This window comes from Salmo trutta, chromosome 19, assembly GCF_901001165.1.
Source record: "Salmo trutta chromosome 19, fSalTru1.1, whole genome shotgun sequence".
Taxonomy (NCBI): Eukaryota; Metazoa; Chordata; class Actinopteri; order Salmoniformes; family Salmonidae; genus Salmo; species Salmo trutta.
In genome coordinates this window covers 46621266-46641688 of record NC_042975.1, presented here as the reverse complement: position 1 = coordinate 46641688, position 20423 = coordinate 46621266, and the positions used below count along the sequence as shown (strand labels likewise).

At 40.2% G+C, this 20423-nt stretch overlaps 1 protein-coding gene across 3 annotated transcripts; it reads right to left on the bottom strand.

The window, feature by feature from the left end:
- Nucleotides 1-3365: 3365 nt before the first annotated feature.
- LOC115154806 (rho GTPase-activating protein 31) lies at nt 3366-20227 on the bottom strand. Of its 3 annotated transcripts, XM_029701407.1 has the most exons (13): nt 19634-20227; nt 19414-19513; nt 16058-16160; nt 15635-15779; nt 13044-13126; nt 12836-12943; nt 12490-12629; nt 12136-12343; nt 11651-11775; nt 8110-8166; nt 7237-7941; nt 6913-7088; nt 3366-6800 (listed from the first exon to the last, which is right to left on the bottom strand). In XM_029701407.1, exons 2-13 carry the CDS (start codon nt 19511-19513, stop codon nt 4680-4682), a joined length of 4071 nt encoding a protein of 1356 aa, XP_029557267.1. In that variant the 5' UTR covers nt 19634-20227; the 3' UTR covers nt 3366-4679. The 3 variants fall into 3 exon arrangements, with proteins under 3 accessions (XP_029557267.1, XP_029557265.1, XP_029557266.1); XM_029701405.1 differs by having other exon boundaries at nt 19414-20227; XM_029701406.1 differs by having other exon boundaries at nt 11651-11772; nt 19414-20227.
- Nucleotides 20228-20423: the final 196 nt, after the last annotated feature.

The window sequence follows — 20423 nt, the reverse complement described above, 5'->3', positions numbered from 1 at the left end:
CAAAAATAAGTGCCAACATTAAATATGTATCCAAAAAAAACGTAAATATTTATTAGATATAGGACAGACACTTCAAAACCTTATTCCTTATGATAAATTGTTTGACTGTCTTTTTGCTATTTATGAATGTGTTATTCAATGTGTTTTTCAATTGGCTATAGTAGTAAATGTCAAATTCAATATTTAATAAAATAATTTGTAAATATATTTTATGATACCTAAAGGGGTCCTACAATTCCAAATAAAATAGCTAAATGAACCATGGTATGACCATCTTAAAACAATTACATATGTTAGCTTAGTAGAACCCCCCGCCCAGCCATCCTCACATAGTTTGTGCCCTCATATTTTTGGGGTGCAAGAAGCCCCTTTAGTAGCTAGCTGGCTAGCAGTAGCTAGCAAAATACTTGCAATGCTAGCTAGCTAGCTTTAGATTGCTAGAGTGATAGATAATGTCAAGCTACCGTGAAAATACATATCTAATTGCTCATTAAACACATCAGTAATATTGTTAGAAATAGAAAGTGACTTCCCGAGATCGTTGGTACATTGGCACGTGGACTTGCTTGCCTCTGGCAAAGATGCTCGCATATGATCTCATTTTTTTGCCTAGACTGTTTGAAAATAGTGCATTTTCGATCGCAAAGATGTCACGTGCGCAGCTCACCTGCTTTTCAAGTAGCTTTTTGTCACTCCAAGAGAACCTTTATAATACTTCTAAGATTTATTGGCGAATTGTTATTCCAGGAATCCCAACGGACACTGAAGAACCACCGAACCATTGAAGAACCTTTTTTTGCACTGTTTTCCAGTTTAGATCTGACTAATGTGTGGTAACATTATGGAAGTGACTAGAGGGGTTCTGTTGCATGAAACAGTACAGTGATCTAATAAAAAATGTAATCTTTATTTTCGGGTTGTTATGATTACATTGCTGGTCCTTTGATCAGATACTGCTCTGGAGTCTCTTGGTTTGGATTCGCCATATTGTGTTGGACAGTGAGTACAGAATGCATTGCATCAACTTCCATAAGCATAACATGTTTTTTTTGCATGCAATAGTATTCAAACAAATCTTCACTGCAGAAGAAATATACATTGCTTTCAGAAAGTATTCACACACCTTTACTTTTTCACATTTTATTGTGTTACAGCCTGAATTTAACATTGACTAAATTGAGATTTTGTGTCACTGATCTACACATAATACCACATAAATGTCAAAGTGGAATTGTCTTTGTAGATTTTTTTTTAAATGAATAAAAATGTACAACTGAAATGTCTTGAGTCAATAAGTATTCAAACCCTTTGTTATGGCAAGCCTAAATAAGTTCAGGAGTAAAAATGTGCTTAACAAATCAAATAATAAGTTGCATGGACTCTTCCCGTGTTCAATAATTTAATAACTACCCCATCTCTGTACCCCACACATACAAATTATCTGTAAGGTCCCTCAATTAAGTAGTGAATTTCAACCATAAAGACCAGGGAGGTTATTCAATGTTTTGCAAAGAAGGGCACTGATAGGCAGATGTGTAGAAATGTTTTAAAAAGCAGACGCTGAATATCCCTTTGAGCATGGTGAAGTTATTAATTAGGCTTTGGATGGTGTATCAATACACCCAGTCACTACAAAAATACAGGTGTCCTTCCTAACTCAGTTGCCGGAGAGGAAGGAAACCGCTATGGAATTTCACCATGAGGCCAACGGCGACATTAAAACAGTTACAGAGTTTATTGGCTGTGATAGGAGAAAACTGAGGATGGATCAACAACATTGTAGTTACTCCACAATACTAACCTAAATGACAGAGTGAAAATAAGGAAGCCTGTACAGAATAAAAATATTCCAAAACATGCATTCTGTTTGCAACAAAGCACTTACGTAATACTGCAAAAACATTTTGTCCTGAATACAAAGCGTTGTTTTGGGCAAATCCAACACATCATTGAGGACCACTCTTTATATTTTCAAGCATGGTGGTGGCTGCATTATGTTATAGGTATGCTTGTCATTGACAAGGACTAGGGAGTTTTTTAGGATAAAAATAAACAAAATACAGCTATAAGCACAGGAAAATCCTAGAGGTAAAACCTGGTTCAGTCTACTGGGAAACAAATTCACCTTTCAGTAGGACAATAACCTAAAACACATGGCAAAATCTACACTGGAGTTGTTTACCAAGACGACACAATATTCCTGAGTGGCCAAGTTACAGTTTTGACTTAAATCGGCTTGATAATCTATGGCAAGACTTGAAAATGATTGTCTAGCAATGATCAACCATCAATTTAACAGAGCTTGAATAATTTTGAAAAGAGTAATGGACAAATGTTGTACAATCCTGGTGTGCAAAGCTCTTAGAGACACCCAGAAAGACTCACAGCTGTAATCGCTGCCAAAGATGCTTCTACAAAGTTTTGACTCAGGGGTGTGAATACTTATGTAAATCAGATATTTCTGTATTTCATTTTCAATACATTTTCAAGCATTTCTAAAAACATGTTTTCACGTTGTCATTATGGGTAGATGTGTGAGAAAATAATATTTTTCATCCATTTTTAATTCAGGATGTAACACAAAATCCAAGTCCTTTCTGAAGGCACTGTAGTTGCACTTGCATTGAGACAATGTATGCATTAATCAAAATCAGTTTAATTTCAGCAAATAGGCCCAAATATTGTAAAATGGCATTACTTAAAATGCCACTTAAATGTTCAGAGGAAAAGCTGAAAATAGCAACATGGAGAATTAGATCTTTGTTTTCCTGCAGTTCTTTGTGATATTGGGAGTAATTTTCCACTACACTCAGTCGGATTTCTGAGGATGACAAAGAATGTTCCAAATAAACTTCAGTGCAGAGCTACTAGTAAGGAAGTAATACAAATATTTACCTTTTTTGTTCAATAAATAACCTTAAATTCAATACATTTTCATCTCTCTTATCAAAATTAAGAGAACCAATAAATACAAAAAAAGTATTTGGATTTGTTTAACACTTTTTTTTATTACTACATGATTCCATATGTGTTATTTTATAGTTTTGATGTCTTCACTATTATTCTACAGTGTAGAAAATAGTACAAATAAAGAAAAACCCTTGAATGAGTAGGTGTGTCCAAACTTTTGACTATGTTGTCAAAATAAATCATTATAAACTGTAACATATAAAAATAAAGAAGTCACAGTGATGCCGAAACATTGGTGTTTTACCCAATAAATTACTGGGAGTTTATATATATATATACAGTGTGCAACTCTCTTTATTTTCATAGCTTACAGATTATTTGCAGTTAGTCAGCACCTCTAAACTAAATCAATTTCTCTGGGTGTACGCCTGCTCATGCTTTTTTTTCCTAATAAATCATTACGACAAATCATTCTATGAACAAATCCCTAGAAAATATGTTAGGCCTATACGTGTATTTTTAATTTTCATATCTTTCCGTGGCTATACACAATACATCCAATTTTGGTCCATACAGAATTCTAAAGGTCACAAATGTAGTATTATGTCAATACAGCTGCAAACAACCAGCATCCCTGTTCTGATATTCGTTTAACTCTTCGCAACATTTAAAGCATAGTGTTTGAGTCCTCTCTTTTACAATCTGCACTTGTATCATACACAAATACAAGTGTCAGCACATCCATTTCTCTCACTTCCTTTTCATTAAAACACAAACATTTCTCATCAAAGCCTGTTTTCATCACAACAGACACTTTACATTAGGTATTTTTGTCATCTGTCCTCCTCATCCTAAAACTTTACCAAAACATTACTTTACAGTCCAATTAAGAGAACACCAACTATGTCAGTTTTGATCAATCCCTGGTAGCACTGGTAACACATACCAGTATAACTATTGGTAACATTACACAATATAGAATTGGTGAAGTAATGTCTGGCTACTAGAATTGAAGCCAAATAAAAACAACAACAACAAAGAATTGGTCAAGTATGTTAATGACTATCTATAGATTCATAATTGGATAAATAAATACCATTAGTGTCTATAATACAATTACAAGTAAAGTAGCCGCTTTCTCCTGTTCTCATTACTTAGAATGTTGGAAAAACACTATCCTGATACTATGTCAGGATAAAAGCTGATCACAGCGACAGTAGCTGGGCTTCAGTGGGTTCATACTGTATGAAGTCATTATTCAGTTCACAAAATATGTAAGAAAAAAGGTAGAAATAAAAACAAAGCAGCGATCACTGAAGGTACAACTCTCTTTGGCAAAAAGGCAATCTTGTGATTACCAATGACGACACGCAAACTAGTAAAATACATTTTCTCAAATACCAATGGCAATATGGGTCGATGTAACATTTTCCTTTCTTTGGCTGTCTATCCTTCATATGCATATTACAAACATGTCTAACATTTGAATAAAAAAAATATAATTTGAATATTAATTGATCATTACTGCATATGATTTGGACTAAAATCTTCACCACTAGTCAAGAATACTTATTTTAGTGCAGGACAGAGAGGTGATTGTAGGAGCATTGGAAACAAATAAACGGTTAATTTCCCAGAATAGTTTCATATCAAAGGTAGAATTATAGGCCCAATATTGCTCAAATCATTTACATAAATCCAAGAACAGGGACGATGAGCAGAAGGATAACCAGAGTAGTGTTAGGAAACTGGTTAAACTGTCCAGTGTCTCATTCAATCTGCCTGTGGCTCCTGTTGTCAAATATCATGGACCTCCTCTCTGGCTGATAAAAGCAGCTGGTCGAGGTCTCCAGCCTCTGTCCACTCTTGGGTATTGTCATTTTGTTCCGCAGGGTCACCCCCTCTGGGGTCCTGAGATTCTCTGCCATCTCTTTAGAAAAGACATCGAGTGCTGATGTTTCAGTTGGACTTCTGATGGGCGAGAAGAGGAGCTTGCCATCCTCCCCTAGCGGTGGGTAATCCATGATGGGGAAGGGTGGACTGAACAAGATGAGGCTCTGTGGTCTCTGGCGGTTCCTAAAGGACGGTCTTTGTAGAACAGTAGACCGTTCAGGTCTTGGACAATCAGCAAAGGCCTCTGCATTGGAGGAGCGTTTCCTCCTCAGCACCGGTGGGTCTGAAGTAGGTGTAGTTTTATTAGTCTCTGTAGATTTCTCTGCAATGGGCTGCCTTATTTGGGATTTGGGGGCTGGCTCCTTATTCTCCAACTCCTCCTTTAGATCCCTGATAGATGGAAGAAGAGGTGCAGTATCTAGTTTCTCTCCCCTGGTTTTTGTGAGTTCTTTCTCTGCTTCATTTCCTTCATCATTGTTCGTGGGATGAGGTATGTGGCTGTACTGCACCTTTGGGGGGATGACAGGCACGGCTTTGGCCTGGCAAGTCTTTATCATGAAGGCCGTCCTGACAGACGACACACTGACGGGGGCGGAGTTCCGACGCACAGGGGCCTGACGATCGCTCAGGAACAGCTCCAGTTCCTGGGACAGGCCGTTGGATTTGGTCCCAGACGGGGTCACTGCCCCTCTCTGAATGGAGGACAACTCAGCTGATTCAAGGTTTTGCCGATTGGAAATGTCTCTGATGCATCGAAGTCCTAAATCCAAATTGAGTGAATAGGGTCTGTGTTTGGAAAAACTGTCCTGCACAGCTTTTTCTGAATAACATGCTTCATAAGATGTCTGTCTGTGAAATCTCTGGGAGGAAGTGGTGTGTTTCTGCTTGGCTATACAGCTGTTCCCTCTGTGTGGTCTCGTTGCGTCATCACTGACCACGGTGGTTTTGGCAGGTGACGTAAGTGGATGTGTGATTTTGGTCTCTGTTTTGCCGCTGCATGCTAGAGAGCAATTTCCTGGGAACACTTCTATGCTCCTAACAGGACATGATCCATTTGTTGGTTTGTCTTCTCTAGATTGAGGAGGAACGTTTAGATCTTTGGAGCTCAAACCTTCTCCCGCAGAACAAGATGACGACACATCTAGTTTTTCAAACAAATCCTTAAATGTGGGTGAATGAAGAGGACTGGTTACCCACTGTTTGGTGGAGCTGAATACCTCCTCCCAAGGTTCCTCCTCCAAGTCCTCCAATTCGGAAAGTCCTCCACATCCATCCTCATCGTCTTGGTGTGGTAGCCGATAGGTGTGGGGTCTTTCCTCCAAACATATTGAAAGCCTCTCAATGCCTCCCATGACAACTGACAAAGCATTCTTTCCATCATCATGGAAAACCCCTTTGACCCAATCTTGACTTTTACTTTTCCACGATGGCTCTTTTCCTTTCTCTGCTACAGACATGCCTATGTATGTTATGTCGTCCCCTGGCTGCAAATGGTTTATGACCTGGCTTTGTTGAGTAGAATGTAAACTTGGCTCTGCGAGGTGAGGAACCACAAGTCGTGGCTTGATGCTGATGGGTTTATCTGTTTCTGTGAGCTTAGATTTTGGGGAAATGTGTGGTTTGTTTTCTGTTTTATCTGTTGAGTCAGCAGCATGTAGAGGTGTATTTTTCATATCTGTGCCAACCATGAAATGTAATGTTTTGTCAAATGGAAATAGTGTGTCTGAGGAGTTCTTTCTTGCTGAATGTGCTACTGTAGAAGCACTTCGATCAGTCAATGCTGGCCTGGTGGGCATCAAAGGCTGTCCCTTATATAATAACGAGTGAGTTGGAAGACTGGTTCTTCTTTTTGCCTTAACATCCTCATGAGTGTTCTTGGTGGAACAAACAACAGGCATAAACTCCTCTTCCATAATGTCAAGCTCAGGCTCAGTGATTTTCAGCTCAAGATGGAGTTCACACCACAGTTCTTCCTTGATAGGTAGAGATCCCATATCCTGCAAAACATAAATCACAATCGCCCTAATAAAGCGACAGCCATTGTCATTGTATTATCCTTTGTATATTATCTGTGATGAAGCACAAAGCTAAACTGGAGATTAAACATACCAGTTGTGTCAGTTCTTTTGTCTCAAGCTGTGGTGCTGGCGGGCTATCCAGTTGATTCCCAGGAGATTGCTGTTTCTCTTTATCTTCCTCTCTTGTGTTGGGAGTGGAGGTCTGTCTCAGGTCAGATGCTTCCACCTTCCCTTGAACCTCTTTTACCTCTCCTTCACTTCCTGAAACTAATAACATGAATAGATATGTCATTATTTTTATTAATAGACGCTGTTACCATGGATAATGAGGATAATCAGGTTTTCAATCTGAGTGCATGCACACACACACACAGTCACTGGCTTTTTTCTATGTTATCAGGTGAAAATGTCCTACCTTCTGGCACACTTTTGGAAGCTGCCTCCTCTCTGCTCCTCTCCTCTGCTGGTCTCGCCTCCTTTTCCAGAGGGGTTGAGCTGCTGTTACTGTAAATACTGCTCTCACTCCCCACACTGCTCTCTACAAGGGGGTGCTCTCTGAAACTTGAGCTGCCGCTGCTATCACTCTGCTCTGACTGGGAGGTCTCTCTGCTGGGTTTCAGGGCAGCTGCAGCAGGCCTCTCTTTCCATGTTGCCCTGCAGGGGGTGCTGTTGGAGCTGATGACTGCAGACACCCTCAGGGGCACGGACACAGCAAAGGGCTCTGATATGTTGAGAGCCTTGCGCTGATGCCTAGGGGAGGACTCAGGGAAGAGGCTTCCTGGGAAGGAGGGCCTGGATGTGCTGCTGTGGGTGGAGCCAGAATACAGCATCCTCCTGTTTTTAGGAGAGGTGGGCTGGCAGCTGCTGAGGTCATCGCCTTTGAAAACCTTCAGTTGTTCAGGTAGAGACTTCTGTTGGGGTGGTGAGACACTTGGAGAGCCCCTTCTCTTCATGTTAGGGCTGCTGCCACCTGTGGCCTCGCTCGATTTCTTAATCTCAAACTCCCACCTCTGGTGTTCACTGAGGTCATAGTCAGATCCAAGTGTTCTGGATTTTATGCCTGGTGCAAAGAAAACGTTGGCCTCGCCTGCTGAGTTGAAATTTCCTGCCTTGTCATCATCTGTGTGTTGGAAATGAAATGTGAAACAAATTGTTAGATATACATCTTCTCAGCCTTATTTACAAAGCAAATGCTACAATGAGGATTTGTTTATTGGAGAGAACTGCTGTGAGTAGATTTCACGATGACAAAAGTATTTTGTATGCAATGTAGTGCATTCAGCCCCACCTGTTGGCAGAGAGCACAAAGAGTCCATGCTTCTAGCTGGTCGGATAGCTGCCTTTTCTGTGAATCAAGAATGCAGTCATGGGGTAAATCCATTTGAATTCAATACATTTCTGACAGCATCCCTTTTGATTGAAACAAAACCTTCCATACATGTCTGCCCATGGAAGAAGTGGTCAGAGTGACTTTTTGGACCTGAATGCCAAATGATTTAGGAGATAGAGGTGCTCAAAGTTGAACCATTTTGCATACCCCACCCCACGGGGGATCTGGGGGTCCTCCCATTATTTTGGGCATCTAAAGCTCATTTCCTGCATTTCTACAATATCGAATATGACCTATGGACCTTCTAGCATCTATTTAGAACAACAAAAAGTAAGCAAAAATGCCCACAGTCATCAAGCTAGGTAAAAGATCCTTATTAAATATGTTTAAGTGATTGATAAGACTGAACAAGATCAATGATAATTCAATAATCAATATTGTGTTGCTCCTTTAACCAATAGCCTAACAAATGAACAACTCTTACAAATAAAGTACAAATACTTTTGATTGTCTTTATGAAGACATCCTCTATGAAATTTCAGCCAGACCACCCACCTGCCCCAAGCCGCCTGCACACCACCAGTCTAGTCAATAACTTAACTCTCTCCCCAACGCCGCTTCTTTCCCAACAAACGTTTTTATTAAAACACACATACACCTACACATTAACACAGAGAAAAAGTACACCCTCCATATAATTCATACCATAGGCCTAAAAGTACTGTAAAGCTATTTTTACTTGTGCACAATATGGCGGAGTCACCCTGTCCTGCCCCTAGGGGTCCACAGGCCCTACAGCTCCCCAACCCAACACACCCCACTCAGCTTTAGGATCTTAGTGAAACATACATTATTGGTTTCAGGTATGTTAGGCCAAGGCAACCAACAGTGACAACCAACAGTACAGCAGACCCCCAGGGCCAGGACTGAGCAGCCCAGCAGCTAGGGATTGCTTAAATAGGTATCTCCCCTGACATGGGCATGTTTTCAATATAGACTCCTTTTGTCATACAGTATTCCATACAAGGCATCCAGACCTTATGAAAGTTGCATAGTATACCCTTAATCTTGTAATAAATTAAATCTAGTGATACAGTGCCTTTGGAAAGTATTCAGACCTCTTGACTTTTTCCACATTTTGTTACGTTAACAGCCGTTATTGTGAGCCGTCAACAGTCCTGCCACAGCGGCTGCAGCATAACACTTGATAACACTTGATTTACATCATCATCAGCATTCGGTCTGGTTGGCTGATAGCCTATGCGCAGCAGAAAGACACAGTAGAGAGGAGCGGCTGCATCTACGACCCTGCGACCCAACTCCATCCCTTCCTCAGTCGGGAGTTATACATGTGTGTCAGGGCAGCAGCAACACAGGTAGTTTGGACTCTTGCTAACCACCATATACTATAATATCCACACAAGCCACTAGCCGGCCTGTACTGTACAGTATATCACAAGTTAAAATATTCGGAATGTTAAATGATGAAGTTATTATTTAAGAGCATTGAAGATAAATCAAAATCAGTAAAAAATGTAATGTGGAGCTAGCTAACAAGCAGATTTACATCAATCAACAATGATCAACCGATAGCACACCCTTTTTTCCAGATGTCAGTCATGCCTTTAGGAGGCCCTGTAACTAGCTTGCTTACAATTTGTGATGAGTGTTTTTGCAGAAATAAATAGGCCTATGCAAAAAATATATAGAAATAAAAATCGCTACAGAGGCAGTTAGTAGGCTATGTTATGAATTTCGAGATATGAAATATGAATGTTTTCCCCCCTTTATTTTGAGCACCTGCTAAAAATATGCACAGCCCTGTTCTGTTAATATCAATTATTTTGAGTAGAATGTTCATTTCTGTGATATTCATTTTCATTGATCATTCACTATAAGGTTGAAATAAAATGTGTAGGGGAGAGTGGGGTAAGGTGAGCCAAAGGGTTAGTTGAGTCACCCCTCGTTTCTCGGAAACCATACACAAAATGCATAATGTGACTAAATATTTCGGGAAGAGTCCATCATTTCATGGAGTCTGTGAAGGATGAAACCACATGGAAAAAGTGGTAAGCAAGTTAGGTCCCAAAAACTGATTTTCACAAAGTTTATTACATTTATTGGTTATAGGTTTCATGATGCTTGTATCTAAACCAAAGTAAATAGTTGTAAGATTGTTTAGTACATCAGCTGGGTCTCTATAGGTACAATATGAGGTCCTAAACCTAGCATGAAAGTGCATCCTGAGCCAATGGCCACAATACCCCATACAAATGATTACATTTTGTCCGTTGTATGTATAATATGCATGGTATTTTTGCATGATGATGTCTGCACTGTGTATACAAATGCAAAATAAGTAGAGGACTAGCCCCCCTTGAGGTTCTTGAGAGAGCAGCCAAGGAAGTGAGAGAAGGGAAGAAGTCAATTTGAGCAGAAGCAAGAGCTGATTTTTTTTTTTACTGAATGACATTGAAGAGGTACGTTAACGAAAAAGAAAAACAAACATGTACCTGTGCGAAAGAGAGGCTATGACAGACTAGCAGAGGAACATCAGGTCTTATCTGATGACATGGAGTCTGAGCTTGCTAAACATATCAAGAATCTTAGTAGCCTTAAATGCAGAGAACTTGCCTACGAACTGGCACATCGAAACAACATCCCTGTCCCAGACAACTGGTCAAGAAATGGAAGGGTAAGTGATATTGAACAGAGAGATCTACATCTGAATGTAGGCCTACATTTAAGATATGCCGTACAATATCCCACACCCCCATTCCGTTAATTTAACTTTGACCAACCCGCACCATCACCCACAGTCACAGGACACCATCACCCACTAAGGCGGCTCAACTTACCCTGTCCCTCTGCTCAACTTACCCTATACCCGTAATAACTTGTGTCAAGAGACAACTTTTTTTTGGACAACCTGTGTTTTCAAAACTTATGTTTGAAATATTTTGAATTATTTCCAGGGATACACAACATCCAGAGATATATGTAGACTTCTTTGCTAGAAATAATACTATATTTCCATTGACGCAGTTATGCTGAATGTAAAAAGAAAAATGGCTCAACATACCCCACTCTCCCCTACTATGTTTTCCATGATAAATCATTTAGCCTTAGCAGTTAAAACCCTTTCCTGCAATCAATGACCAAAAGGGCCCTCTTTGGCCTCATGGGTGGAGTGTTATGAATATTGTTCATAATTTCATAATTAATAAATATTATAAAACATCCGGTGTTTCTATGTCAAACAGTTTTGTTATATTTCAGTCTTCTGTGATGTATATAACGTGTAATATTGGGATGCAAACTCAAAATTGAATACATTTCAACTCTATATCTAACATGGTACAGATGTCTTATTTTTTAAAGCCCATAACCATGTGTATGAGGTGTATACTTTAGTTTCAAAGTAGATTTGTTTAAGACCACCAAGAATCACCCTGACCCTGATTTAGCCCACTGCAGTAAAATATTAAAGTGCTTTTACCTGTGATGTTCTGTGCTCTCAAGAACACGCTCCCATTCCGGCTCAGTTTCCCCTTAGAGTCTGTCACAGACTTGCCCAAGTTGAAGATGGACTTCCACGTTTTGGATTTCCCAGAAAGCTTTCTTCTGACAGAAAAGGAGAAACATTTGTGAACAATATGGCCTGTTTGGTTTTGTATTTGTTGATAATCAGTGTGTTTATTGAAGAGTATAAGCAGTATGTACAGCAAAACAATGCAGTAACAATAAGGGTACAGTAGCTAAACCCATACGATCAACCTAGACTGATTTGCCAGGCACTGTACTGCATACACTGCACAGTGTATGAGTTATTGTATACCACATTATGTTTGATCAGGTATTTTTTTACATTTGTTTTCACTGCCAAATGTATCCAGGTGTCTGACAGCCCAGAGGATTTGTGTTTTAAGCATGTTTGTTGAGTATACTAAATAAATCAGTCAGTTGAATCCTCATCCATCTTACTTGCTATCCGATATGTCTATGACGGTATGGTACAGCGTGGCAGTGCTGGTATCTGGTAGACTGTTCTCCCGTTGTCGCTCTTTCCGTGCTGGGTGGTTAGGGCTCAGGGAGCGAGCCTGGGCCTCTTCCAGGCTCATCAGCTTCATTGGCCCACCCTGGCCACTGATAGGCAAAGTGGCATACTTCTCCCCACACATCAAACCGGGTCCTATAATAATACATTGTGTAGGTTTTTACTGTTGGCATGACAATAAATACAATCCATTATCCAATGGCCATATAAATGACACGAGCAAGAGGGCAACATTCATGAAATGTCTAAATGCACACTTTCAAACATTGTGACATGCATACCTTTAGGTTTTATTGGCGCAGCTGCATGGTTGAAGATCTGCTCAGTGTGATTTAAAATGAACTCAACCACTGACTGCTGTACCCGCACCTCCAGGAAAGCCATGTCCCCATTGCAGGAGGCAACTTCAATATCTTTAGAGCTACAAAACACAAAGCCAAGAGAGAAAGTAGAAATGCTTTCAGTCACAACCAAGGAGGGATTTTACCGTTGCCCATTGAGAGTTACCATATGGAATAATGCATCAGATAGGGTATAATTCAAACCAAATGTAGTTATCACAGAACTGTTTTAGTATGTTCTTGGATAAGGTGATATTGGTTTGTGTACAATATGTGTAGAGCTCACCGCAATAGGTTTGGAGCCCATACCAACGCCAGGTTGCGGCTGTGCATGTTAGTCTGGGGGCTTAAGGTGGCCAGGTGGGCCAAATGCTTGGTAAGATATTCCAGAGTCCTGAAGAGAGAGGACACACACTTTCTTTTAGCTTATAAACCACATATAAATGTTGGAAAGGTCCTTTACTAGGGAAACAAAGGTCTGAAGTGAGTTTTACCTAAAGTGGGGGAGTGGTAGCTCTTTAATGACATCCTGAATATGCTGTAATCTTTCATGATCCTCCTGGACTGAGACGGCTTCCTGAACAGTAAAAGACGAAGACAAGTATTATCAGTGTTGCACATCATTCTTTCTTTAAATGACTAATCTCTCATGTAAATCAAACAGGGATTCTTGTGACCAAAGTGGACACATTACAGATGTTTTGTACTGAATCACTTTCAGTGGCTCTATGCACACTCACTAGACTCTACCCACACACTCATACATACTACACTGACACTCCAACACACACAGATATACACACTACATATGCTCACACACAACACACACACACACACACATGCATATTGACACCTCACACATAGACACACGTTCACACTTCACATACGCTGCTGCTACTCTGTTCATTATACAGTGCTGTGAAAAACTATTTGCCCCCTTCCTGATTTTTTATTTTTTTGCACATTTGTCACACTTAAACGTTTCAGATCATCAAAAACAAATTGTAATATTACACAAAGATAACCCAAGTAAACACAAAATGCCGTTTTTAAGTGATAATTGTATTTATTAAGGGAAAAAAGCTATCCGAATCTTCATGGCCCTATGTGACAAAGTAATTGCCCCCCCTTGTTAAATCATTAATTTACTGTGGTTAATCACATTTTTTGGAAAGCTGAGTTCAATTTCACTAGCCACACCCAGGCCTGATTACTGCCAGACCTGTTGGATCAAGAAATCACTTAAATAGAACCTGTCTGACAAAGTGAAGTAGGCCAAAAGATCTCAAAAAGCAAGACATGCCGCAATCCAAAGAAATTCAGGAACAGATGAGAAACAAAGTAATTGACATCTATCAGTCTGGAAAGGGTTACAAAGCCATTTCTAAAGGTTTGGGACTCCAGCGAACCAAGGTGAGAGCCATTATCCACAAATGGAGAACATTTGGAACAGTGGTGAACCTTCCCAGGAGTGGCCGGCATACCAAAATTACCCCAAGAGCACGACTCATCCAAGAGGTCACAAAAGAACCCACGACAACATCTAAAGAACTGCAGGCCTCACTTGCCTCAGTTAAGGTCAGTGTTCATGACTCAAACATAAGTAAGAGACTGGGCAAAAATGGCATCCATGGCAGAGTTCCAAGGCGAAAACCACCGCTGACCAAAAAGAACAAAGGCTCGTCTCATTTTTGGCAAAAAACATCTTGATGATCCCCAAGACTTTTGGGAAAATATTCTGTGGACTGACGAGAGAAAAGTTGAACTTTTTGGAAGGTGTGTGTCCCGTTACATCTGGCGTAAAAGTAACACAGCATTTCAGAAAAAGAACATCATACCAACAGTCAAATATGGTGGTGGTAGTGTGATGGTCTGGGGCTGCTTTGCTGCTTCAGTACCTGGACGACTTGCTGGGATTGATGAAACCATGAATTCTGCTATCTACCAAAAAATCCTGAAGGAGAATGTCCGGCCATCAGTTCGTGACCTCAAGCTGAAGCGCACTTGGGTTCTGCAGCAGGACAATGATCCAAAACACACCAGCAAGTTCACCTCTGAACGCCTTAAAAAAACAAAATGAAGGTTTTGGAGTGGCCTGGTCAAAGTCCGGACTTGAATCCGATTGAGATGCTGTGGCGTGACCTTAAAGGCGGTTCATGCTCAAACCCTCCAATGTGGCTGAATTAAAACAATTCTGCAAAGAAGAGTGGGCCAAAATTCCTCCACAGCGATGTGAAAGACTCAATGCCAGTTATTGCATAAACTTGATTGCAGTTGTTGCTGCGGAGGGTGGCACAACCAGTTATTAGGTTTAGGGGGCAATTACTTTCCACATAGGGCCATGAAGGTTCGGATAGCTTTTTTCCATTAATAAATAAAATCATCACTTAAAAACTGCATTTTGTGTTTACTTGGGTTATTTTTGTGTAATATTTAAATTTGTTTGATGATCTGAAACATTTAAGTGTGACAAATGTGCAAAAAAATAGGAAATCAGGAAGGGGGCAAATACTTTTTCACAGCACTGTATATCCTGATTGCCTAGTCATTTTTACCCTTAGCCACATGTACATACTCTATTACCTCAACTACCTCGTACCACTGCACATTGACTCGGTACTGGTGCTCCTTGTATATAGCCTCGTTCTTGTTTTTATTGTGTTACTATTTTCTTTAGCAAATATTTGTCTTACTTTTTAACTCAGCACTGTTGGGAATGGGCTCTTAATTAAGCATTTCACTGTAAAGTCTACACCTGTTGTATTCGGCGCATGTAACCAATAGCATTTGATTTTGATTTGATTTTTATAGGTAGAAAGGAAAGGGGGATACCTAGTCAGTTAAACAACCGAATGCATTCAACTGAAACGTGTCTTCCGCATTTAATCCAACCCCTCTGAATCAGAGAGGTGTGTGGGGGGGGCTGCCTTAATCGACATCCACGTCATCGGCGCCCAGGGAACAGTGGGTTAACGACAGATTTTTACCTTGTCAGCTCGGGGATTCGATCCAGCAACCTTTCGGTTACTGGTCCAATGCTCCTACCCGCCAGGCTAGAAACCCTGCCTCTTTGAACAGTACTCACAGTGAATTTCTTGTAAAGCTCATAAGTGAGTAGAGGATTGGGTAGCTCCCTGAAGTACAGCTTGCATAAGGAGCCCACACAGTGGATATCCTGGAGGTACATGTCCTTTGTGAGGTCAGGGCACAGCTCGGTGCAAAATTCCTGTCTGTAAGTAAGCACACAAACACATGGGTATCGATACAGCTGGAGACGAATGATGCTTCCACAATCCCTCTAGTATGTGCAGGTTGTTTTGTAAGATTGAAATGTAGGCTGCTAAGGGTTTATATTGAATAAACTAAAGTTGTACGACATGGTACGTCCATAATGGCCTAAATCTATAAACGTACTACACAAACATGCTTAGCATAGAGCCCAAACTGAAATGTTGACTTCCCTGTCCAAATTATTTTGGAAGGCACAGTAAGTGGTTCAAATAGTTACCTGAGTCGCTGGATATTGGAGGTGACCCCTGAGAGTCTGTATATCCCATCCACAATGCCATGTTTCTCAATGAACTCTGCGCACGTCCTTAAAACTTGGGGAACTGAAAAAAGAATGATAAACAAATATTATTTCAACCATCCATTCGACATGAAAGGACACACACACATGGAAAAGCAAATAAAAACCTTTTGGGGGTTCAGTCTGGCACCAGACAGACTTTGAGGAGTGAAGGTCAACATATTATAGGGTGGTCATATTAAACTGTAATGGATGCTGTAAAGAAGGTACGTGAATAAGCTGTTATTTATGAGAGAAATCATAACATACGAAGTTACGTATCTTTTGGTGGTCAATAAGAGGCAACATTCTCATTTTAGCAGGAATGATGTTCAACTGAATATCTTTCAATATATTATTTTAAAACGTAACGCCGTGTCTACAGTCTAGGGAGGTGGATGGAAAACGTGGCAACTTGGGTTTTAGCAGTTGGGAAAATGCTGGCATTCCATTTCAACTGCTGACATAAGGCAGAAAGAGGAGGGACAGAGAGGGCCTCTATGAACTGGACAGGGTCAGTTTAATGCTGTATTTACCATAAACAGAGCCAGAATCTGGATCTTTGGCTCATTCTTTGAGACAACCCTTTTTTCCATGGCAGAAAAGGACAGAGAAGCGCGAGGAGGATAGTTTGGGAGAAACCAATTGCCATTAGTATAAATTGTATTAGTACTTATTAATTATTTTAAATCATACTGAACATACTTTACGCTGTAGCTTGGCTTTGTATTCCATAGGGTTGCTGATTGTGAAGAAGGTGGAATTTCACAGGAAGTTAAAAATGGTTTGTTTGTTTCAGAGGAAGGTTGACACACCCAATCCTTGCAGCTGGTATTACTTGTGACACTTCCTCTAATAGAAAATGGCCTTTCAAATGTTACCACCCAATTCTCTATTGCTTTCCAAACTCTATTCCCTACTGGGATGTCTCTATTCTTAAAATATGTTATCTACGATGCTGTATTTGAGAGGAATGTAGGGTTGCTTTCCAAACCAATGAATACTTCAAAGAACATCTTCATAATACATTTCAACTGGAAATGAAACATGTATAGCTCCGCTTTTGCACGGTATGGCGTAGACTACAGCAGTTAGTGTCCCTCCTTACTACGCTAATCGAAAAACCTTATGATATAGATCACTTCTTTTTGCCAAAGTTGTTCCGCTCTGGACTGAAATCAGCAAACCAATGTATGCAACAACCTTAGACGAGAAATACACAGCGCACAATGTTCCTGTAAGCTCCTCTATCCCTCAAGGAAAGCACTTGAGACTCATAGCTCAACTAATTTAAGCTAAATAGACCTTCCCACTTTGCAACCAGGCATTCCCCACTTCACAGATACACTAGATGAGGCCCTTCCCAGAACTCTTTACAAGGGGATAAGGAACCATCTCGCCAGTGCCCCAGTGACAGTGGATCGTTTCACATTTTAGCCGCACAATGACAAGCATGGAGGTCAATCACTCGTGTCCCCAGAGAATGCAGAGCGATATAGTAAGCACATTCTATTCAACAACTTACAGTGGAACAGTGGCATAGATCAATGACAGTTTACAGATTGTTCCCCTCATTTGCAGACTCTTAGCATATCTCATGAACAACACAACTAAACCTGAACAATAAATCAGTAAGCACATAGACATGATGATTTCTTAAAACTGCATTGTTGGTTGGGGGCTCGTAAGTAAGCATTTCACTGAAAGGTCTACACCTGTTGACTAATACAATTTGATTTGATTTGATTTTATATTATTCATATGCAGCTGAACATTAGCTAAGCAAATGTCAAACAATTTATTCCATCTTTGGAGCTTTGAAGCGTATTAGCCAGAGGTTCCCCTGGGCAGTATGAATGAAAGTCTGTTCTCCCACATGAGGCTTGCTTAGGGACTACACATCTGAACAGACACTCTCAGTGACATGCCTGTGGTCAAAATGGTGGCTGGTCTGAATGGGATTTGAGTCACTGTGAGTTTAGAGTATTTTCTCAGAACGAAAACTCCTGCTTGCCTGAAAATCTTCTTGAGGATTCAAAAGGAATCCAAGAATACGGCTTATTGAATAAGATGCTGTTATTTTAGATGACAATTGTTAAATCAAATAACATCCTCGTAGGTAAATTGTTTGTGTAAATGAAGTAATTACACACATCCCTGTCTAGGGTCAGACAGATTTAGTGACATTTCAGCAACCTCAATACCAACTCAACAACAGCTGATATCTCAAAGTGCCATGTCAACAAAAGCAGATATTATTATAAGCCACTCGTAATTATATATGCCATTTGACAAATTAAAAACTAAAAGTATCATCATATTAACCATACACAGTCCTTTATACCTTCTCCCCTGTAGCAGAGAAAAATGTGTAGTGTGTAACAAAGATCTACTGTATCAAATCTGTTACATCTGCTCATCTGTTAAATCTGTTCAAAATAAAGGTTTCCAGGTCCCATCACATTACCTCACTTCATATTACAATTTTACCTCCATTCAAATACTATCTGGGTAAACACACCCATCCTCAATTGTTGTCTAAAATATGATCTGTTGGCTGACACTCCCCCCTATGAGCAGTGTTGCCCACCCAGAATCCTCAGACAGAGAGCCAGACACAGGCCTCTTGGTGGGCAGGGGAAGTTGATTAAAAGACTATGAGCCACACCCTAACTCACAAATCCCCTATTTAAAACTCGGTGGGAGCCTAAAGGACTTAATGGAATGTAAAACATATGTACATTGATGTCCATATTGCAATAGACATCTGTGTCACATACCTGAAAACGCTACATCATCTACTATACAACTGTTAAAAACAGCATGGATCTTCAACTGTACCATTACACATCCTGTCGCAAACTGTCATCAACATTGTAGTAGTTAAATTAAAAACAAAATCTAGACTAAGTTGTTCAATTCTTACCTGTTTTGTAAAAAAAAAATGTTTCCCAATGTAGGTTGATTTGGAAAAGTGTTTTCGTAACAATCACACTGAGTTAATATTTTTTCAATTAGCATAACTATTATTATGATTATTTGTTGTTTATTTGGTTAATACTACGTGTCTAATAAATCTGTAAACATGAAATATGACAATGGCCTCAATAACTCTAGTACATGTTGAATAATGGGCCAATAATTAGGCTCTGTTTCTGTGTAACTCAGAATTCATAAGGTCAATATTATGGGGCATGATGACATTTTCTGAAATCTGCTGGAAAAGGGAAGCAGCAGGAAAGGGAAGCAGCTGGAAAGGGAAGCAACATAATAAACATTGAAAGAAACAAGTTTACCGTCTTGTCCTGAATTCTGTAGATGTTCTGTCAAGTCACAGCCGAATGCATTCTCACTTCCTTTCTTTTTGGACCTCTGCTTGGCTCCTTTATTCTTCATCTGGATCCAGTTAGTAGTCCAGGAGTTCAGAACAAACAAATCCTCAAATACACAACCATTGATCCAATTAGACCCTGGGAAAGGGGTGAGATGTAGCCCAGAAGTAAAAACCATACAAACCTCCCAAAAAGGATTCAGCCGCTCACATCTTGACCAACCACACTAAATGTGTGGGAGACTGAAAAGTCCTTGTGAGAAGAATGAAGCAGACGTCACTTTTCTGTCAGAGTTGTAGTGCTTTATACATTTCCAATCAATCTTACAAAAATGTATGGGAAAACCCCTTGTCAGTTATAATTGTAAAATGTGGATTGGGAATGGCAGTCCTCTGAAGTGATTTATCTCAGGAGGATTTGTAGAAAACAGCACCAGAATTATTTGGTTTCCTGTCGTTTTTTTACTCAGTGTCCCTCTGCCTTTTTTCTCTCCTCCTCTTTTCCTCTCGTCCACACAATCTCCCTGTTCTTTGGCTCCTCTGTATATGAGGAAATGTACCCAGTGAGGCGCAGGAATATTGTTTCTTTATCCTTCTGCTTCCAGTTTTCCATGTTTCGAAGGTCATGGTAGTTGTGGCACTGGCGTGGTATGGAGATTTGAAATGTCAAGTCTGTGAGAAGGGGAGGGAAGTGAAGTCAGGGGAGGGGAATAGCTGACTGCTCTTTCTCCTCTGGTTTAGAGATTACTGACCCCTTTTATCCACACTTTTTTTTGTTGCCATGGTCCTAACAGGAAATCTGCTCTCTGCCTTCCTGAATGCTCCCAAAGTACACAATTTCCTGTACAGAGAGCCTTGTTTGGAAAACAAAAACAGACTGGTTCTTAAGGAAGAGGGAAGTGGGGGGAGAGTGAAATGAGGGCTTTAAGGGAGCAGATGGGAAAACTGGGAAAAAGGACACATGGTTCTTGTTAC